At 38.1% G+C, this 19,038-nt stretch overlaps 1 protein-coding gene across 1 annotated transcript in view; it reads right to left on the reverse strand.

Moving 5' to 3' along the window:
• Positions 1-19,038, reverse strand: part of RYR2 (ryanodine receptor 2) — a 258,198-nt gene that overhangs the window by 144,896 nt on the left and 94,264 nt on the right. The window contains exons 37-44 of the mRNA XM_063292172.1: positions 17,303-18,104; positions 15,517-15,717; positions 13,736-13,841; positions 12,905-13,048; positions 11,666-11,939; positions 6,046-6,160; positions 1,553-1,685; positions 958-1,061 (exon numbers count right to left, since the gene is read on the reverse strand). Of these exons, the coding sequence (XP_063148242.1) occupies positions 958-1,061; positions 1,553-1,685; positions 6,046-6,160; positions 11,666-11,939; positions 12,905-13,048; positions 13,736-13,841; positions 15,517-15,717; positions 17,303-18,104 (1,879 nt within the window). The remainder of the gene's footprint in view (positions 1-957; positions 1,062-1,552; positions 1,686-6,045; positions 6,161-11,665; positions 11,940-12,904; positions 13,049-13,735; positions 13,842-15,516; positions 15,718-17,302; positions 18,105-19,038) is intronic.

Raw genomic sequence — 19,038 nt, forward strand, 5'->3', positions numbered from 1 at the left:
ACCTCTATTAACAATCTGGTAGCCAATACATCTATAGAAAAAATAAATGTACCAGAAGGTCCCCTCAATTCATTTTTTCTAAATATATTTCTATTTTGGAATTTGTATATAGTTTTGATTTTTCTCTTATGTTAGTAATCATTTTTTAATAAATTGTATAATGGGAGCATCTCTTCCCTCTTGTTTTTTGTATTGCTCCCACAAGCTCATGGTATCTTCTGTTCATAGATCTACTCTTCCAAGCAAAAGTTTAGTGTCCTTAAGATGAAACTAAAACCAAACTCCAGTATATGTGTATTGGGGGCGGGGGGGAGAGACTGGGTGTATATTCAGTTCCATATAACGTAACTGCTGAACCCAAGATAGTAGTCCACCATGGGCATTTTCACTCACAGATTCTGTGGGAATCTATAAAAATAACCTTTTTACAATTATCTTTTAATTCTGGCTATTTTTATGTATTTTTTTTAATTAAGTGTTGTATGCCACCCAAGGGACGCGGTGGCGCTGCGGGTTAAACCACTGAGCTGTCGATCGGAAGGTCGGCGGTTCGAAACCGCGCGGCGGGGTGAGCTCCCGTTGTTAATCCCAGCTCCTGCTCACCTAGCAGTTCGAAAACATGCAAATGTGAGTAGATCAATAGGTACCGCTTCGGCGGGAAGGTAACGGCGTTCCGAGTCGTCATGCTGGCCACATGACCCGGAAGTGTCTATGACAACGCCGGCTCCAAGGCTTAGAAACGGAGATGAGCACCGCCCCCTAGAGTCGGACTCGACTGGACTTTACGTCAAGGGAAACCTTTACCTTTACTATGCCACCCAGAGTCACTTTTATATGAGATGGGTGGCTATATAAATATGATAAATAGGCAGACAGACAGACAGACATTGCACAGTATGTTAAAGAATATATGCTTACTTACAAAAATATATATATTTTATAATATTTATGATTTACCTTTTCTAAGTCAGGCTCTCTTAAAGCCAGTGCAAGCTCATTATTATCCATTACCGATGCTGCTGCAACATCTAAAGGTGTTGATCCCCGCATAGAAGGAGAGGCTATCAAAAGAATTTCAGAAGTTGGCAACATGTTAAAACAGCACAGGATCCTGTTACCAATATACAGTAACTAAATGAAAGTATTTTCCAACTTACGTTTCAAATTTGAAATCCATATTTTATAACCTACAGCCATGCTTTTATTAGGTCAATAACATTAGAATAATACAACACTTGTATTTATTGTACAATGAAGTTTTATTCCATACATCCAGTTGGCATACATTTTTAGTATTTAGGGGATACAAGGATCCAGTAAAAATACATCCATTCTAAGCAGGCTATACTGCATAAGTGGTCTGCCAGTGAATGCAATAGCTGACACATAATACTAAGTAGTAAGAATAATTCATTATTAAGAAGTGTTGAAAGCCTTGAATTAAGAAGTTATATATACAAAGTAGCCAATAATTAGCGAACTCCAAAAAGATTTAACAGCAATAAACACTATATGGGTAGTGGACTGTAGGGAAAATATAATACATATTTACCAAGTCCAACACTGCTGTTTTCCAAAAGATAGCTAAGATGATCAAACATGGCTTTCTGATTCTGTCTGCTGATGCGGCAAAAATAACATAGAAAACGACAGCAATTTGCCACCATCTTAGGAAAGGTGATTTCCTAGACAAACAGTACTATGTTAGAAAAGCAAGAATAATATATAAATATATATATATATAAAAACTTAGCATAATGTTATTTGCTTTTTCATGTATTTTTCTGTAAAACTAATCAAATATGTAATGGAATTCCTGATTTTTCAAAATCAATGCTTAAACTTTGGCTCCACTAAAGTTTATTCTATGCTTTATAAAATGAAGCCATCACAGGGAGAAGAACCTAAAATGGACACTTTGAGGTTTGGTCATGATAGAAAAAAGGAGAGTTCAGTTCAGGTTCCATTATTCAGCAGATTAAAAATTGTAAGCCAAATAACCTCCATCCAAGGGAGATGGCTCATTAGTGAAAACCATAGGATGTGACCACTCTTGTTAAGCAAATTAATGGTGGCTCCACTGTAAAAAGTTATCTGGCAGAAGTGGCCAGGGAGGGGGATGAAGCATGCATTATACTCCAAACCCACCATCTGCATACTTTCCACTGACATTCTAATGCAAGTATGGATTAATGCAAGAACAGAACGTGTGCTGTGATATCATAAAGTGTCTATTCCTCATTTTATTGTCATTGTGGCTAACTGAAGATGCCAATGCTGTCTGGTAAATTTTTCAACAAAGGAAAATTCTAACTACATGAACAAGAAAATCCCAGCATCCTGGGAATTCCTAGTAGGGCAAAAGGGCTAGATTGGGAAGAGCTGGCTCTGATATTAGGTAATTAAAACCAACCATCCCATCAAGTACTTGTTCTCTACTGCTGCTCTGCTCTCTGACATTTCCAGAGTCCTCCTTCCTTTCTCACCTATCACACCCAAACTTTGCTTTGAAAGATCCTGCTCTGTATCCTCATTTGTTATCCAGATTCAGGAGAGGTATAATTTCAACCCCTTCTGCCTTCCAACTTTCCCTCTGCTCAAGGAGAGACTTTTCCCTCAAGTTTACTGCCCAAGCAGAAATTTAATTCTAAATTTTGTTATTGGAACAATGAAAGGTAGAATGGTTTCCCAGGATCAAAGTATACTTCAGCCAGTGCATCTTTGACCAAAATTTATGGTCTGCTGGAGTAAACTCCACCTAGACCTAGTCCATTCATTAATAATCTACAACTAGGCAAGATATAACTACATTGAGTTTCAACATCACATTGCAATAGGGCTATTCTCTACAGGAGTATGTATTCCATGAATAGTATCTCAACATTCAGGCAGAGGTAAATAATGAAAGTCTGGAAAACCTCCTGTCTCTACTAATTTAATAACCTCTTCTTTGAAAATGATCCTGACAGCTCTATCTCTTAGATAATAGATTCTTAACTGCACCCACAACCAACCCTGTTTTCACAGTTCAGAATTACTGCTGAATTTTTCTGAAATGTTTAAATAGTAGATTGCCAATTTAATGTCAGCCGATTAATCTTGCTGACCTTCTCCATCATTATATGTCCATCCCTCACTAAACTGTGAAACAAATTTATTTATTTATTTATTTGATTTTTATTTATTTATTTATTCGATTTATATAGCCGCCCATCACAGCAAGTGACCCTGGGCGGCTTACAACAAATGAAATTAAAGTATTGCCTCAACCCTTTTTCCCCTTTCTCTCACTACTCCCTTGCATAGATGTGTCCCCAGCCTATGCCACAAAGTTCCTTTGACACAGTGGTTTCACTAAATACGGTAACAACTTTTCCTTATTAAGCATAGAATTCAAAATTCCTCTACATTTATCTGAAGAGAAGCTTACCTGCAGAAATCAAAAAGGTAACAAATAATTAAAGTGCTATATTTCATTATCCTTTCAAATAAATGCACACAAGACAATATTAACACATTGAAATGCATGTCAATTAATGCACACATTCTTAAAAATATATCCTCTCTAAATTTAAACTTTAATGACAGGTAGGAAAGAGAAGGTACAAAAATACGATACTGTAGTTTCATTCTTCACTTGCACATATTTCCTCACTTGATCACAGCCAAACAGAATTGTGTACTTATCATTTGATAGAGGAATAATAGAGAAATAAATCACATAGACATCTAACTGTGCATCTCAGTACAGATGTTTGCTAATCAGTTTGCATACAATGGTGACCTGAATAGTTAATAAATGCACACTCATCCCCTTTAGTTGTGGTTTCGCTTCCCCCCAAAACCATACAGTTCAGACACAACGTTAGTATTTGGATGAAGGCCCAGTTTAGGGCTAACTGTAATTCTACAAAGTAAACTGCTCCGTTAAGTCTGACTCTTAACATAATTTGGGCAACTAACTTCATGAACTGAAATCCATGACAACCAGCTCAAACATGGATAAATTGTTCTCTCCCAGTTTATCATTAAAGAGCTTAGAATATCTGCTGCTGCTGCACCTGGGAAGAACTTAACTGGGAATTATTTGGTGAGCAGAAAATTTCAGCAGGTGTTCAGCTGAGGTATTGACTGCACACACATAGTTCCACAATACACCAACATCTTCATGACTGATGTAGAACAATGCTTTTTCTTAACCCCTAAACCTCTTCTTTACTTGAAATGTACTGATGACATTTCTATCATCTGGACACATGGAAGAGATTCTCATTAAATTCCATTCAGAGATCAAGACTATCCCACCATCTACCTAAGCCTGGTCCTCTCTACAGAATAAATCCACTTCTTTGATGTCACAGTAAAACTTCATGATGGATTCAAAAACATCATGTTAAACAGGAAACCTACAGACCGACATGCATACCTTCATTCTTCCAGCTTCCATTCAGAATACACCACCTAATCTGTTGCCTATAGCCAGGATCTACATTGCAATCACATTTCTTCTGACTCACTAGGCAGAGATACCTAACTGATGGAATTAATCAGGCATTCAGCAAGATCAATACACAAATCAACAGAGCCAGATTGACTCCCAGGGAGGACCTATTAAAAGACAAATCACAAAAACAGATCTCCACTGACCTATAGCTCACAACTCAAGCCACTCAAATGTATTCATAATAAGTATACTAGATGTGGTCACTGCACTTTCTGAGGTACTTGGTGATAGGCCCCTACTTGAATACAGACAACCACCAAACCTAAAGCAGATTCTCAAATGGAACAAGAAATAATGGGACGGTGATACTAAGATGGGAACCAGATCCTGTAACAAGCCCAGATGTCTACTTTGTCCCCACATTTACATCCGCAGCACCATTACAGGCTCCGACAATTTCACACACAACGTTAGAGATGCCTTTATCATCTACCAGCAATGCCTCTCTGGATTCTATATAGGATAAACAGGACAGTTTGCACAAAATAATTAATGAGCACAAATTTAACATCAGAAGTCAAAACAAGGACAAAGTAATTACAGATCATCTAACATCCTAGGACATTCCATTACAGATCTCAAAGTAGTTGCTTTGGAACAAAGAAATTTTTCCAGCACAGCTGAGCAAGAGACAGCTAAGTTTACATACATTAATAGGTTTCAGGCTATCTTAGGTCTGAACAAACACAATGAGTTTTTAACAAATTACAATTGTTAATTAATAAGGTATTTGTAATCTGTCCCCATGAAACCTCATCTTCATAACTACCCTGTGTTCCCCTCCTTTTTCTGCCCTTGTCTCATCCCAATATTTATTTATTTGTTTGTTTACAATTTTTATCCCGCCTTTATTATTTTTATAAATAACTCAAGGCAGCGAACATACTATATCTAATACTCCTTCCTCCTCCTATTTTTCCCACAACAGCAACCCTGTGAGGTGGGTTGGGCTGAGAGAGAGTGACTGGCCCAAGGTCACCCAGCTGGCTTTCATGCCTAAGGCGGGACTAGAACTCACAGACTTCTGGTTTCCAGCCCGTTGCCTTAACCACTGGATCAAACTGGCTCTCAATATATTTAAATTCTACATCAGTTAAAATACTCCATACATCTGGTGAAGTGAGCTGCAGCTCAAAAAAAACTTATAATAACATTTGTTCCTCTTAAAAGGTGCTACCAGATTCTTTCTGATATTTAAAAGGAAGTATTTAAAGGGGTGGGGTGTAATATTAATCTGAGACTGTAATGGAAAGCTCCTAGTGAAACTAGGTAATTCAGAGCTTTCATAATGAACTGAGAGCAAAATCCATATAAAAAGCTTTACTTAATGTTGGTTGCTCCTTTTGCAGCCTACAACAAAATTATTTAAATGTATTTATCATTCTTAGACTTAGTGACCAAGTTACAGGGCACTGTTGTTAAATGTAGATAATTTGAATCCCTAATCAAAGCAAATAAGATTTTGGTCTTCAACAAGAGATAAGCAGCTACATCTGGCAATAGAGCCAAAATTTAAAGTGTATTTTCTGGTTTAACATTACCTTTGATTCTCCTCCTCCAAGTACATTCACCATTACTTCCATTACGGTCTCATGCATCCCCAGTGCCCTCATAAGATTAGGATGCTGATAAAACACTTTATTGTTCATAATGTCCCTATTAGAAATAGAAAAATAGTAAAAAATAAATTGAAATCTCAATTAGATTACATCCACTTATAAATTTTTATTGCCCAATCCATACCGTTTAATATTATTTTTAAAAATACATTAAAAAATTAGGATAGTTTGCAGTTTGGAGGGAGGAGCACCTAAGATGTAATTCTACCTGCGGTGATAAATAATCATTCCTAAAATCATTACGATTGCCCACAAAAGGTATACCCAAGGCCAGTTAAGAAGAGTATGCTTAAGCTGGTTCCAATAAATCATTTTCTTAAAAAGTTTGTCCTAATTCTACTATAATGAATCTATTCAGAAAGCTGGAATTTATCCAAAATATCCCAGAGCAGATATTCTAAACCAATGGAGGGTTACAAGCAAATAACTGGGGGTTCACGCCATCACTCCCACCCTGCCTGAACAAACTGGCTGTTGGCTTACCTAAGCAAACTGGAGAGTAAAGCCCCAGGGTGCAGTTCGACAGGGCTCTGGCTTTGCATTAGCAAGTGTATACAGGGTTAAAATAAAATTTGTCCTTTCCTTCCCTCAAAGCTCTAGCAGAAGTCACCACCACCATCCTAAGCAAACCTGGTGGGACAACTTGACTTTGCAGCTGCAAACAGATTAGGGCAAACCTCTTTTGTGGTGGGAGATAGAAAGAAAGAGGACACAGAGAGGAGAGGACTGGAGAAGGGTAACCACAAGGGTAAATTATCTAGTTATCCATGTTATCTAAGCCAGAACTTGCCACAAAGCTCCTGGGGAGGCTTTCTGAGCAAGCATCCTCCTCTCCCCCAAAAACCAACAAAGTAAGTAGATCAGTATTTCTCAACCTTAGTGACTTCAAGCTGTGTGGACTTCAACTCCCAGAATTCCCCAGCCAGCATGGCTGGCTGGGGAATTCTGGGAGTTGAAGTCCACACAGCTTGAAGTCACCAAGACTGAGAAACACTGAAGTAGATTAACAAATTTGTGCAAACAGATGAATTAAATTGGATTTGGATCTCTAATCTTTTAAGTGACAGCTTAAAGAGGATTTAAAAAATAATTAGGAGTGACGATTGATGTTTTTCAAATTATTGTGTCATAATCATCAGATTTATTGTTGGAAATGCCAAGCGTCTACAGCAAAATTTATCCATAATTTTTATCACATGCCTATTTACATATTAAATTGCAAATCCAATAAAGCAGTAAATACATAATTTGGTGAATATTATATATTCAACAAACGGTAGGATATCAGATACCAATGAATTCTAGAATGACTATGTGTCTATGTAGTTACCAGGATTCAACCTGCTGGGACAAAGTGCAATCAAAGGAGAATGTACTTTAGAAGAACTAATCAGAAAGGGCATTCCTTTTTTGGGGGGGTGGGGGTCCTGAGTGGGATATGAATCTCAGGATAATCTTGGGAAGGCTATCAGCATTGTTCAACTACACCTAATTTCTACAAACGTTATGGCTAACTTTAGGATCTCATCCTGGTTTTTAGGCATGGCACCTGGTAGTCTGAAGAAGAACTGTCTCAGTATGGGATCACATGAATTATTGAGCCTCATGTTCCCACTTGCAAATATAGGCAGGAAGGCAGGTGCCCATATGAATCATAAGGTTCAGAAAAGAATGACCATATCACTAAAAATAGTAAAAGACCACAACGACAAAGGAGGACCCCAACACCAATTCTCTGACAATGTGCTCTGGTTATTCACAGTGGACAAAATAAGAGTCCTCCTGATTGTCCCAGATAAACAAAATTGGATTTCTTCAAGCAGCCAAACAAAAATTGAATACCTCCTATAGACATCTGTGGAGCGACAAGTGAGGCAAATGACCAAAAAATGCATCATGACATTATGAGGCAAATACTGCAACTCATGCACTTGCATCAGACATTAGGACATATGTATGTAATCAGGGAATTTATCTGATGATATCACCACACAAATGTCATTTTGGCAATTTGCTGAGAATGCTTCTCCCTTTTCAAGAGTATTTGTTTGTTTATTTAAGAGATTTACATGTTATAGACCATAACTCTGGGCAGCTGACAAGGACAATAAAAACACAAAAGAATCAATAACAACCATCATCTAAAAAAAGCCCATCTCCTGGTGCCCTAAAAAAACACTCCCCAATACATAATTGTAATCACTGTGCTCCTACCTCATCCTATCTTAATGCTTGGGGGAAGAGCCAGCTTTTTAAGGCTTTCCATAAGACTAGTAGGGTGGGGGCCTGCCACATCTCAGGGGGAAGGATGTTCCATAGGGTAGGGGTTGCTACTGAGAATGTACACTTTCTAGGCCCCACTAGATGACAACATTTAAGGAAAGCATCCCAGAGCACACTCACTGGTGGAACAGACGGATACACTCAGGGAGAGATGGGCTCACAAATAACCTGGCTCTGTGCCAGACAGGACTTTAAAGGTGATAACCAGCACCTTGAATTGCGCCTGGAAAGAAACTGGAAGCCAGTGCAACATTGGTGTAATATGGTCAAAATGACAGATGGGCAGAACTTTGTGCACCACTGCATTCTGGACCAGTTGTAATTTCCAGATGGTCTTCAAGAGTAATTTCAGGTAGAACACACTGCAGTAATCCAACTCAGAAATGACCAAGGCATGAGTGACTGTGATAAAGGTCCCTCAATCCAGGAATGGGTGCAGTTGGCACATAAGATGCAGATGTGCAACGTTCCCCTAGCCATGGCTGCCATCTGCTCCTTGAGCAGGAGCTGCAAGTCCAGGAGGAGGATGCCAAAACTGTGTACCAGCTCCATCAGAGGAAGTATTACCATATCAAACATCAAAGATGACTACATCCAGAGGGTACAAAAATCCTAAGCCACTTGTCTTGCACCTGTCTAGGGTTGAGTCAGAGCCAGTTCCTCCCCATCCAGACCCTCACAGCCTGCAGGCACTGGGTCAGCACCTGAATGGCATTGCCTGCCTAGCCAGGGTAGAGACGTATAACTGGGTATCATCAGCATACTGGTGATACTGCACCACATGCTATTGAATGACCTCACCCAGCAGCTTGTGTAAATGTTAGAGGGGTGAGAGACCTGAACCCTGAGGCATCCCACACTGCAGGGGCTAGGGTTAGATATTCCTCTCCTGAAACCAACAAGAACTAGCCATGGAGAAATGAGAAGAACCATTGTAAAATAGTGCCTCCCCCACTCCCAACCCACAAAGCCAGCCTGGAAGGATAGCATGGTTGATGGTATGGAAAGCCACCAAGAGATCCAGGAGGGCCAGGATGATTGTATTACACCCATCCCAAGCTTCCAGAGGTCATCCACAAGTACAACTAATCTCTCCTGAACCCTGCAATCTCGCCTGAACCCTGACTAAAAAGAGTCCAGATAATCTGCTTCATCCAATGATGCTGAGCACCCACCACCCTCTGATTAACCTTCTCTAAAAAGGCAAGGTTGGAGATTGGACAAAAGTTATCCAACACTGTCAGGTCCGATGTTGGCATCTTGAAAAGGGTGTATACACCTTCCCCTTCATGGTGGGCAGCACCACCCTTTTCAATGAGGCATTAATCCTCACTTGAACCCAACCTCACATCACTTTCTGGAAGGCCTTAACCAGCCAGGAGGGGCAGAGATCCAGAACACAGGTGGCCAAGCTCACAGCAGCAAGAACCCTGTCCTCTTCCTCAGGATCATTCATTCCATACTCTTCTCAGATAGCTGAGCTCAGACATGTCTTGGTTCCTTCCAAAGGACCTGCTCAGCCAGAGTCCAACTCCAAGCAAAGCCAAATTACTTTGTCTAACAGATACTGAGAATATTTATCACAGCAGCCACACAAGGGCTCCCCAGCCCTCCCTTACCCAGAAGGAACCTGGTCACCTGAAAGAGGGTCACTGGTCAACTGTTTGCAGGTGAAAGAAGAGTGGAGAAGTGGGCTCACTTTGCCATACTTATCACCACAAGGAAAGTCCTAATATAGGCTCTTACCTGTGTCTGGTCGGCTTCGCTTTTTGTCTTTCATCAGCTATGCTCTAGGAGTCTCTTGTATCACTTCACCTCCTATTGCTCCATGGTAAACCAAGGAGCTATACAGGATCCATGATCAGAGAGAGTCCACACAGGAGCGATCTGGACCAAAGTCTCTGCAGCATTCATTCCAAGCCATGACCAAGGCTCAGTTAATTGTGCACCAGAGCTTCAGGAAAAACCCAAAGTTCCCTCTGATACCACACTGGGTCCATCAGTTGCCAGGGGTGGGCCAATCAAATAGGCCTTACTTTTATGTGGGGGTGGGGGTGGCCACAGAGAACTCCAAGGCCAGAAATATGTGATCTGCCCATGGCAAGGGACAGTTTTGGGGGAAATCAAGCAGCTTTCTTTATGAGCATCTCAAATGAATTATGAATTTTAAAAAAGAGGTTATTTATCTAAAGCAGTGGTTCTCAAAGTGTGGTCTGAGGACCCCTGGGGGTCCCTGAGACCCTTTCAGGGGATCCAGAAAGTCAAATAAATAAATAAATATTTTTAAATTTCTCAATTTTACTTTCTAATACAGTAAATATTGATAGATATTACCCACATAATCCAAAGCTCTTTGGGGTCCTCAATCATTTTTAAGAATGTAAAAGGGTCCTGAGGCCAAAATATTTGAGAACCACCAATCTAAAGGATGGGCAAAAATTTTGTTTAGTTATTTTTAAAAGAAGAAACCTCCAAAACTTAGAGTATTTTCATAAAAGAATTTGAAAATAAAATATTTGAATATGAGAGAATGTGAAAATGACAGATTCGGTTCCAAAAAGTGGGATTTATGGATGTCCCTGTGGTTTTGAATCTGAGTTCCACCTTTTTATTCTCCTCAAAGAAAAAAAAGATTGCTATTTTTTTTTTCTATGGCTCATCAGTTAAATCAAGTCAGGGCTGTTCTCTATTGAATATGGATGATGCAGACTTTCACTTGATTTGTTTTTATGAGATCTTTAAAAAGTTCATATATTGTTAAGCTGGGCTGTTTTAAAAAAACGAATGTATAAAGAAATGAAGTATTTGATACTGATATGCTGCTTGATTTATAGGAAGAAAGTATCCCTGTTAAAGTTGCCTAGAAAACATATACTTTGATCTCAGAAATCTTTTCCTTATTAAACAGAAAGTTAATACAGCAAAAGCACATTTCCTGTATCTAAAAATGTCATCTGCCATCTGTCTCTATATCTTATCTACATCTCCCCCATGATATTACCAAATAGTGTCACATGAACAATTTCTCGAAGAACCTGACCATTATATTGCATTACTTTAATTTGATTCAGAAGCCAGGAGGAAATTAGTCATCTTCAGTTTTCTAGATTTTCATTTCACACATTAGCCTACTGTCCACAGTACAAATTCCTTGAAGCCCATAAGAAAGAACTTCTTCCTGACTATCACTGTCTTCTCTCCTAGTAATCACAAGACAATTATATAACAGTTAGGTTATACGTAGAAAGAAAGATTTTACCCTAATCCACGAATCATAAGCTTCTCTTCTTCCTTGCCCATCCTAACACTGAGAAGAGAACGGATCTGGCCAAGAGATGCAAGCAAGTTGATGGTATCTTCCACCGATACACCATTTATAGTGTATGTCTTGGGCAAAGCTCGAACCAGGCCACCAACCCCATCATACTGGCGGTGTAGCAAAACAAACATGGCCCTCACCAACTCTGGATCTTCTATTACAGATTCTTGAGCCCAACGTACCATAGTTTCTGATATCAGCTGTTGGAGAGTTGCTAGATGTAGAAAGCATTAAGACAAACATACAACAAAACCTTTTTTTCACCTTTAATAGTAATTATCACATACTATGCCAATTTGGATCAGAAATTCAGAATGACGCATTTCTTAAAAAAGCAAATCACCAAATAATACATGATCAGATTAGAAGTTATACTGTGTAAAAAGTACAGTGTCAATTTGGAGGAAAAGAAGCAATTGCTTCACTAGTTACTAAGCTAGAAAAATCCCATTTTTTTAAAAAAAGGTCACAATAAAAAAAATATTCTTTAAAATAAATTAGAAACTGAAGATAATCTGTACTTAATCAACTAATTTTACAAAGCAAGTGAATTAATGACAATATAACAATCTTCTATCCAATAATGATGAGAAAAGGAGGAAGAAGACATGATAAGCTGTTGTCATGCAATAGCCATCATTCTTATGCATGCTCATTCGAGGAATAAAACTTAAATGGCATAAATGTGTAAGATGCGATCCTGGTGGGCTATGGGTCACATCGCAGAAGAGGGTTGCCCTGATTCTGGAGCTTCCAGCAAGCTTTGATTTGGAGAAGTAAAGAATATAGTGTAAGTACATGCCTCCACTGGTCATCTCATGCTCCACCAATGTCTCTACACCCCACCCCACCCCCACACATCAATGCATCTTTACTAATGGAACAATTACTCATTTGCTGAGTGTTTTGTTAGCCTATCTGAATTCCATTTGTTTTGCATCCCATCAGTTCAGCAGGCTTCTGCCAGATTCTATGGCTTCTTAGCCAGGAGACCTTGAATGTAATACCATGTTTTAGAACATGCATTTCACAATATTATAATATTTCAGGGTGCTGAAGTTCAATTTCATTTATAGACAGTTATTCTGAAAGAGATTATGGTGTCAGAATGAGAGAATTATTGAACTACTGCTTACTGTAGATTCAGATAACAACTAAACCTTATTTTACTTTACTTACATGGTTTCTTGTTATTATCATCAACTAGCTTCTCTGCTTGTTTCTTTTTCAAGTGTGTGACTCTTTCTACAAGATATAGCAGGCGACCTTTAATAGTTAAATCACTGTTTCCATCTAGAATTCCATCTTCATCTAGCTGAATTCCTAGACATAAATATCAAATATTTATGAAAGCATTATAAATAACTAAACAATATATTTGTATTCATTTCCAAGACCAGCTTCAGAATTTTGAGAGCAGTTAGCAGAGTGCTTCATCTTTTGAATGCATGCCCTTCAAAGCACGGCCATATTTTAGAGTGCTCCAGAACTCAAACTTCTAATTAGGGAAATTAAGTGAATGTTGGTTTCAAGAAAGCATTAAGAGATTTGCATACAGCTACCTAACTTGAGTGATATTTTTAAAATATATATAACTTGTCCTTTTCAACACTGCAAGAGCACCCCAGTAACCCAGGGTCAACAAGTATATACTACACTCTTCGATTATTATGGAGAGTATATTTCAAATTCAGAACCAAATTCTGAAAAAAAGAAAAGCAATTTAACAGTAGTTGGCCAAGTCCTACTAATTTTACCTTATAGCCCCAACATGATTTCCCTGAAGCTAGATCAAGGCAGCAGTGCTTATGAGACTGCATGTTCTAGCAGTCAATATAGATTGGTATTACACTTGAATACTGCAATTTTAGCACCGTATTCAATGCTGCTTTAAATACCTTTGTATTAGAATTACATTTCAATCGACCATATTTTACTGAATAAAACTATCAGTATTTTATTTGTTTTAATATTTGGAGCAGGGCAAGAGTATTCAAAGTTCAGGTTTACCACAGTGTGCCATCAGATCTTCATGAAAATCCAGGAGATGATCCCTTATTTCTTCAGGACAAGGACAATCATTTTTATCATCCTTAAAATTCAGCAGCATATTGATCTTTAAAAGCAAATATATATTTGAAGTAATATTTATGAGGTAATATGTAAGCAGAATAAAACATTTACTGCAATATTATTAGATTCAAATAATGTTTTGAAACTCCCCATGGGAGGGAAGGAAGGAAAGAAGTACGGAGATTTGGCTCACTGTAATGACTTATCATTAGATTCATTTTTGTGCAGCTCAATAATTCAGTTCCTGTGAGATGTACTGAACAGAAATGGTGCAGCCAGACCTTCACATCTAGGCTTGGGGTACAACAGTACCAATGTCATCAGGAATTCCCTTTAGTGCTGGTTAGAAATGGTTTAAATGACTTTCTTGACTTTGAAACTTAAATTAAAAATGTGTCCTCTGCTCTGTACCTGTGCAGTTAAATAATAATTTTAATTTATCCTATTACCAATAGCAGGGCTCACAAATAAAATCTCTTGGCACATATATGATGCTGTATTTTACCAGTGATGACTTCTGTGTATCAGGAAGTCAAAAAGAAAGTAATGATAGCAATGCAAAGGACACAAAGGGCAACTTTTCAACCCACATAGGAGGATTTTCCTATTCTTCTTCTCTTACTACAGCCTCCGTGACCCCTATAACTTGTGCTAGAAGGTCCCCATCAAGAGCAAAGTAGGGGACACCATGCTTGGGGGAAGGGTTGCAGAGAAGATGTCAGAAGTGTCTGCTTCATTGTTTAGAATCAGAATTCCAACAACTTGTTTATACAACAGTTATTAATTAATGTCCAAGGCATCCTCATATTGCCTGAAGATACATACTTCAAGGACAGAAGAGGAGAACACAGCGTCAGCTGAATTCCATATAGAAAGCAGAAAAGAAACTACAGGTAGTCCTCGCTTCAAAGTTACAATGGCACTGGAAAAGTAACTTACAACCATTGCACCATCCCCATAGTCACGTGATCAACATTAAGGTGTTTGGCAATTGGGGGACATTTACCACTGTCACAGTGTCCGTGGTCATGTGACCACCATTTGTGCACTTCACAGCCGGCTTCCAACAAGCAGAGTCAATGGAGAAGCTGGCAGTAAAATTGCAAGTCACGGTCACATGATGTCTCGCTTAACAACCATGGGTAATTTGCTTAACGACCACAGCAGAAGTGAAGTCATGTGATGTCTCACTTAATGACTGCATCACTTAGTGACAGAGTTCCCACTCCCAGTTGTGGTTCTTAAGCGAGGACTACTTGTATTTATAAACCTTTCCCACTGAACAGCTGAAAATGTTAAAATATAGAAAGCACTAAAAACATGTGCATGTAAAAACATGTAGAAGGGTTTTGTAGAAGGATTCTACAAAAGCCCTCTCCCCAAACTGCAACTGTCTATCGTGTGTGTGTGTGTGTGTGTGTGTGTGTGTGTGTTTTCCCCCATACAGAATATTTGCATCTATATTCAGTTATAAACGGTTGAAGTAATATCATGCCTGATCCATATTTTTCCTGGAGGGCAAAATGCTTGTCAAAAGTGACTGCTGTAACACACAACAGCTGACTTTTATGGAAATTAGAATTCTCATTCACCAAGACAGTTCAACTTTTCTTTTATTTACAGTCTGATATACTCTGGTCCAGGAAAACTATATCTTGTACAGATTTTCTTTAAAATGAACAAAACTCAAATGTAAAAGTAGTTATTAGGTTATTAACCTGTTCCTGTGGTGGGGACCGAAATTCTTTTGTTTTCTTGGCTGTCAGAGCTGCAGACATATTTAATGCCTGCATAACTTCATTATATCGGAAACGCTGATTTTCTTGAAGTTTTGCTACAAAATCATCTGAAAATGCTACAATGGCTTCTATTCTATGGCGTATCTGGCAGTCACACAGGTACTGGAGTAAATGGCACATCTGAAATAGAATTAAAAGAACAAAACAAAATAATGTAGGTAACATATAGTTTTAAAACTGCTCTTTTAGGTACATGCTTTTTTCTTACTTAGCTTGTGTTGCTTCTCTTTTAATACAACCCACATCATTTTTTTATTTCTATTTTTAAATCTTTCATTACTGTATTTCCATTTCAGAATACTGAAAAATTCAATTTTATGCCCTTATCTTTCTCTCAGCTTAAATTTTTAATTTCCTTTTGACCACATGGAATGTATTATTTATTGCTCATTGACAGCTTTAATCTGTTAATATTCTTCTTATTCTCAGTATGCATATCTTGTAAATGTTCTTTTCTATTTGTACCTACTTTTCTCTAAGTCTATAACATTTTTCCTAAACTGCTAGCCACAATTTTTTTCATTATTTGCTTTAAAAACAAAATGTTTACCATTTCCTGCTTGTTTGCACACTGAAGCATTTTGTGCTTTACTATTTTAAAAGAGAAAACATTCACCATATTCTTTCATGAATTAATGTGTTTTAGTAACAGCTAAATACTAAAAAAGTAACTTTCAAATGAAACAATATGTCTAGTTAAATAAGTATTTTTAACATAGTATTATCAGTAAAACTATTTTCAAGCTAGGGATAAGTTATATTGATACCTACTTAAAGCATGCCAAATCATAGTATATTTTCAAGAGGAATTGCGGGATTTCATTTATGCTGAACTTGGCCGAATAATACTTTTACTAATATTTTGCTTTTTAATACATACTACAAAACTGATACTAAGGTGCTTTGGTGCAATTTTAAAGGTTTACTGCTTCTTCAAACAACATACAACATATCATCTTAGAAACTTTTATTGATGGTAGTAAAGTCTCATGGAGGTATCTGTGTCTCTCATCCAAATAATTCGGTTGACATTCCATCTTGCCTGGTTTCCAGGGCAATTTAATTGTATTCCGTAATGAACTTTTTGCCCTGATGCTGTTGTCAACATATGTACTTACATAAAATTCAGTTCAGCAAAATGTCATGAGAAACATGTATTCAGATACTTATCCCCATTCTACAACAATTAAGCATTGGTTGTGCTTAACTGGAAAGCCAAGGCCTAATTACACATCCCTCTCGTCTTTCAGCAGTTGATGTCCACCATGTTATGGTGGCAAGGTAAAAGTCAGCAGAACTCAAAGCTACCACAAGCAGAACCACTTAGATGGTGGCAAGATGGTTAGCTCCAACTAGTCTCAGGCATAGAAGGGGGAGGGAGAGAGGGAGAGATAACAATACAGGAGGAAGAGAAAGAATGATAAGGCACTATCATGCAGCCCAGACCAACCATTCATTCCCTCTCTCTTTCCCCCTTCAACACACACACACACACGTGATATGTAAAACAGGGAAACATTTTGATTTTGAATTATTTTGAGCTTAAGGTGGGTTATTCTGACTTTACTGGACACTCTCTAAGTGGGAAGATTGCAAATAATAATCTCTCTTTCTATGTGTGTGCATATATAGGCACATACATGTGTCTCAGGCAGAAAAATAATCCACAAAATATATGATTACCTGTGCATTCTTTCATGATTACCTGTAATTTCACAGGCTCGGGAAGTTTCATTTGAAGAAGTCCTTCTTCTGGAACCTTCTCTCTTCTGATTTCATCCACACTTGCCTCTAAATTTAGACTCTCTGTAACTAGTTCCTTCACTAATATTCGGGTTTCATCTTCACTGTTTGTATCCTCCTTAAACACACTGGGCTCAATGAGCTGCAAGATATGCTTCAGATCTCCATTGTGGAAGATTCCCATTATAAGAAGAGTATAAAAAAGCTTGATCAAAGGAACAAACAGAAATTCTGTAGTACCACCTACTGGATCTCTGACATGAAGGCTACCCTCCTGAACTGCTTCTGTCAACATCTCTATAGTTTTAGACTTTAAAATTTCCAGAGGAAATTCAGGACTGTATTGGTAGCATTCACTGTTAATTCTTACAAAGCTGGGAGAAGAAAACTGTATTCTGGGTCGTAAAGATGTACTAAGCCCAATACCTGGTAGGCCATGCTTTTTGTGTTCATCAGGAAACAAAGTAATGCTTTTAGTCTCATCTGTCATTGGAACAATAAATTCATTGTTCATCATCAGCCTTGCAGTGGCATAACTATTAAGGTGAATATCAATGAGAAGATCATAATAGCCCGCACGTAACAAGCCTGGCATATATTTGTTCTCAATTGCATAGAGAAGCTGAGATTCATCAACATGGCTGCACATAGCATGTGCAACTCTGTTATTCCCAAGAGCACACACCGCTGAGTATAGTCTGAGAGTATGATAATGAAACTTTAACAATTCTTCTTGTTCTGACAGTTCTAAAATATCTATAGACCTGCAGTAAAGAAAAGGAAGGAAAATAATTAAACATAGCAGTATTGCCTTGAATAAGGAAGTTAGTGTCATCAGTGTTATGATGCTAGCTTCCTTAAAACATTGAGAGAGGGGACTGGTCAATTCACACTGGTACCTAAATTGTTGTTTAAGTCATATAAAATATATTAACTATATTTATGCTAATATGTTGTTAATATGTATATACTTATACACAAGCAACAAAATATTGCAGTGTGAAATATTCCTATTCAGATTTCTGGCCACTGCTTTCCCAAAGATTTTCAATAACCCTTCTCACATTAGTCAGCCCACACACCCAACTCTCAATGTGCTGTTTTGGTGGTTCCATCCTCTCTCAATTTCCTTTTGTGCGTGGAAAGTGCTTTTACAGCCATACAATCAGCATTGTAAGAACAAGCTCACAATTATTATGTGACTGATTTTTTTTCTTCCTAGCATTTTTCCCACAGGTGCAGGGACCGCTTTTTTTTCTGGATCAACCAAATGTTGATCTGTTGGTTGCAACAGGAATTAACCAACCAGCTTGTTGCCCAAGCCTGACATCGTGGGCTGAAAGAGAGTGACTGGCCCAAAGTCACCCAGGCAGCTTACATGCCTAAAGCAGGACTAGAACTCACAGTCTCCTGGTTTCTAGCCTAGAGCCTTAACCACTAGTCCAAACTGGCTCTCAATTATGTGACTGATAATTCACAGGCTCACAATCTAGAGAGCACATTTATATAAGCCCAAACATGGAAGCAAGCTTAGTTAGACTTTCAACCATTTTTTCCTTTGGACTGCAATTTCTCATGCTATCCACATTATGAATTTCCAAAATAGCTTTCTCAGCAACAAAATACAGTGCTTTATGGAGTACTTAAAAAGTTTCTCCAAAAATTAAGTTCCTCTTTTAGTACCTCACTGTAATCAGT

This window comes from Candoia aspera, chromosome 1 (genome assembly GCF_035149785.1).
Source record: "Candoia aspera isolate rCanAsp1 chromosome 1, rCanAsp1.hap2, whole genome shotgun sequence".
NCBI classification, from domain to species: domain Eukaryota; kingdom Metazoa; phylum Chordata; class Lepidosauria; order Squamata; family Boidae; genus Candoia; species Candoia aspera.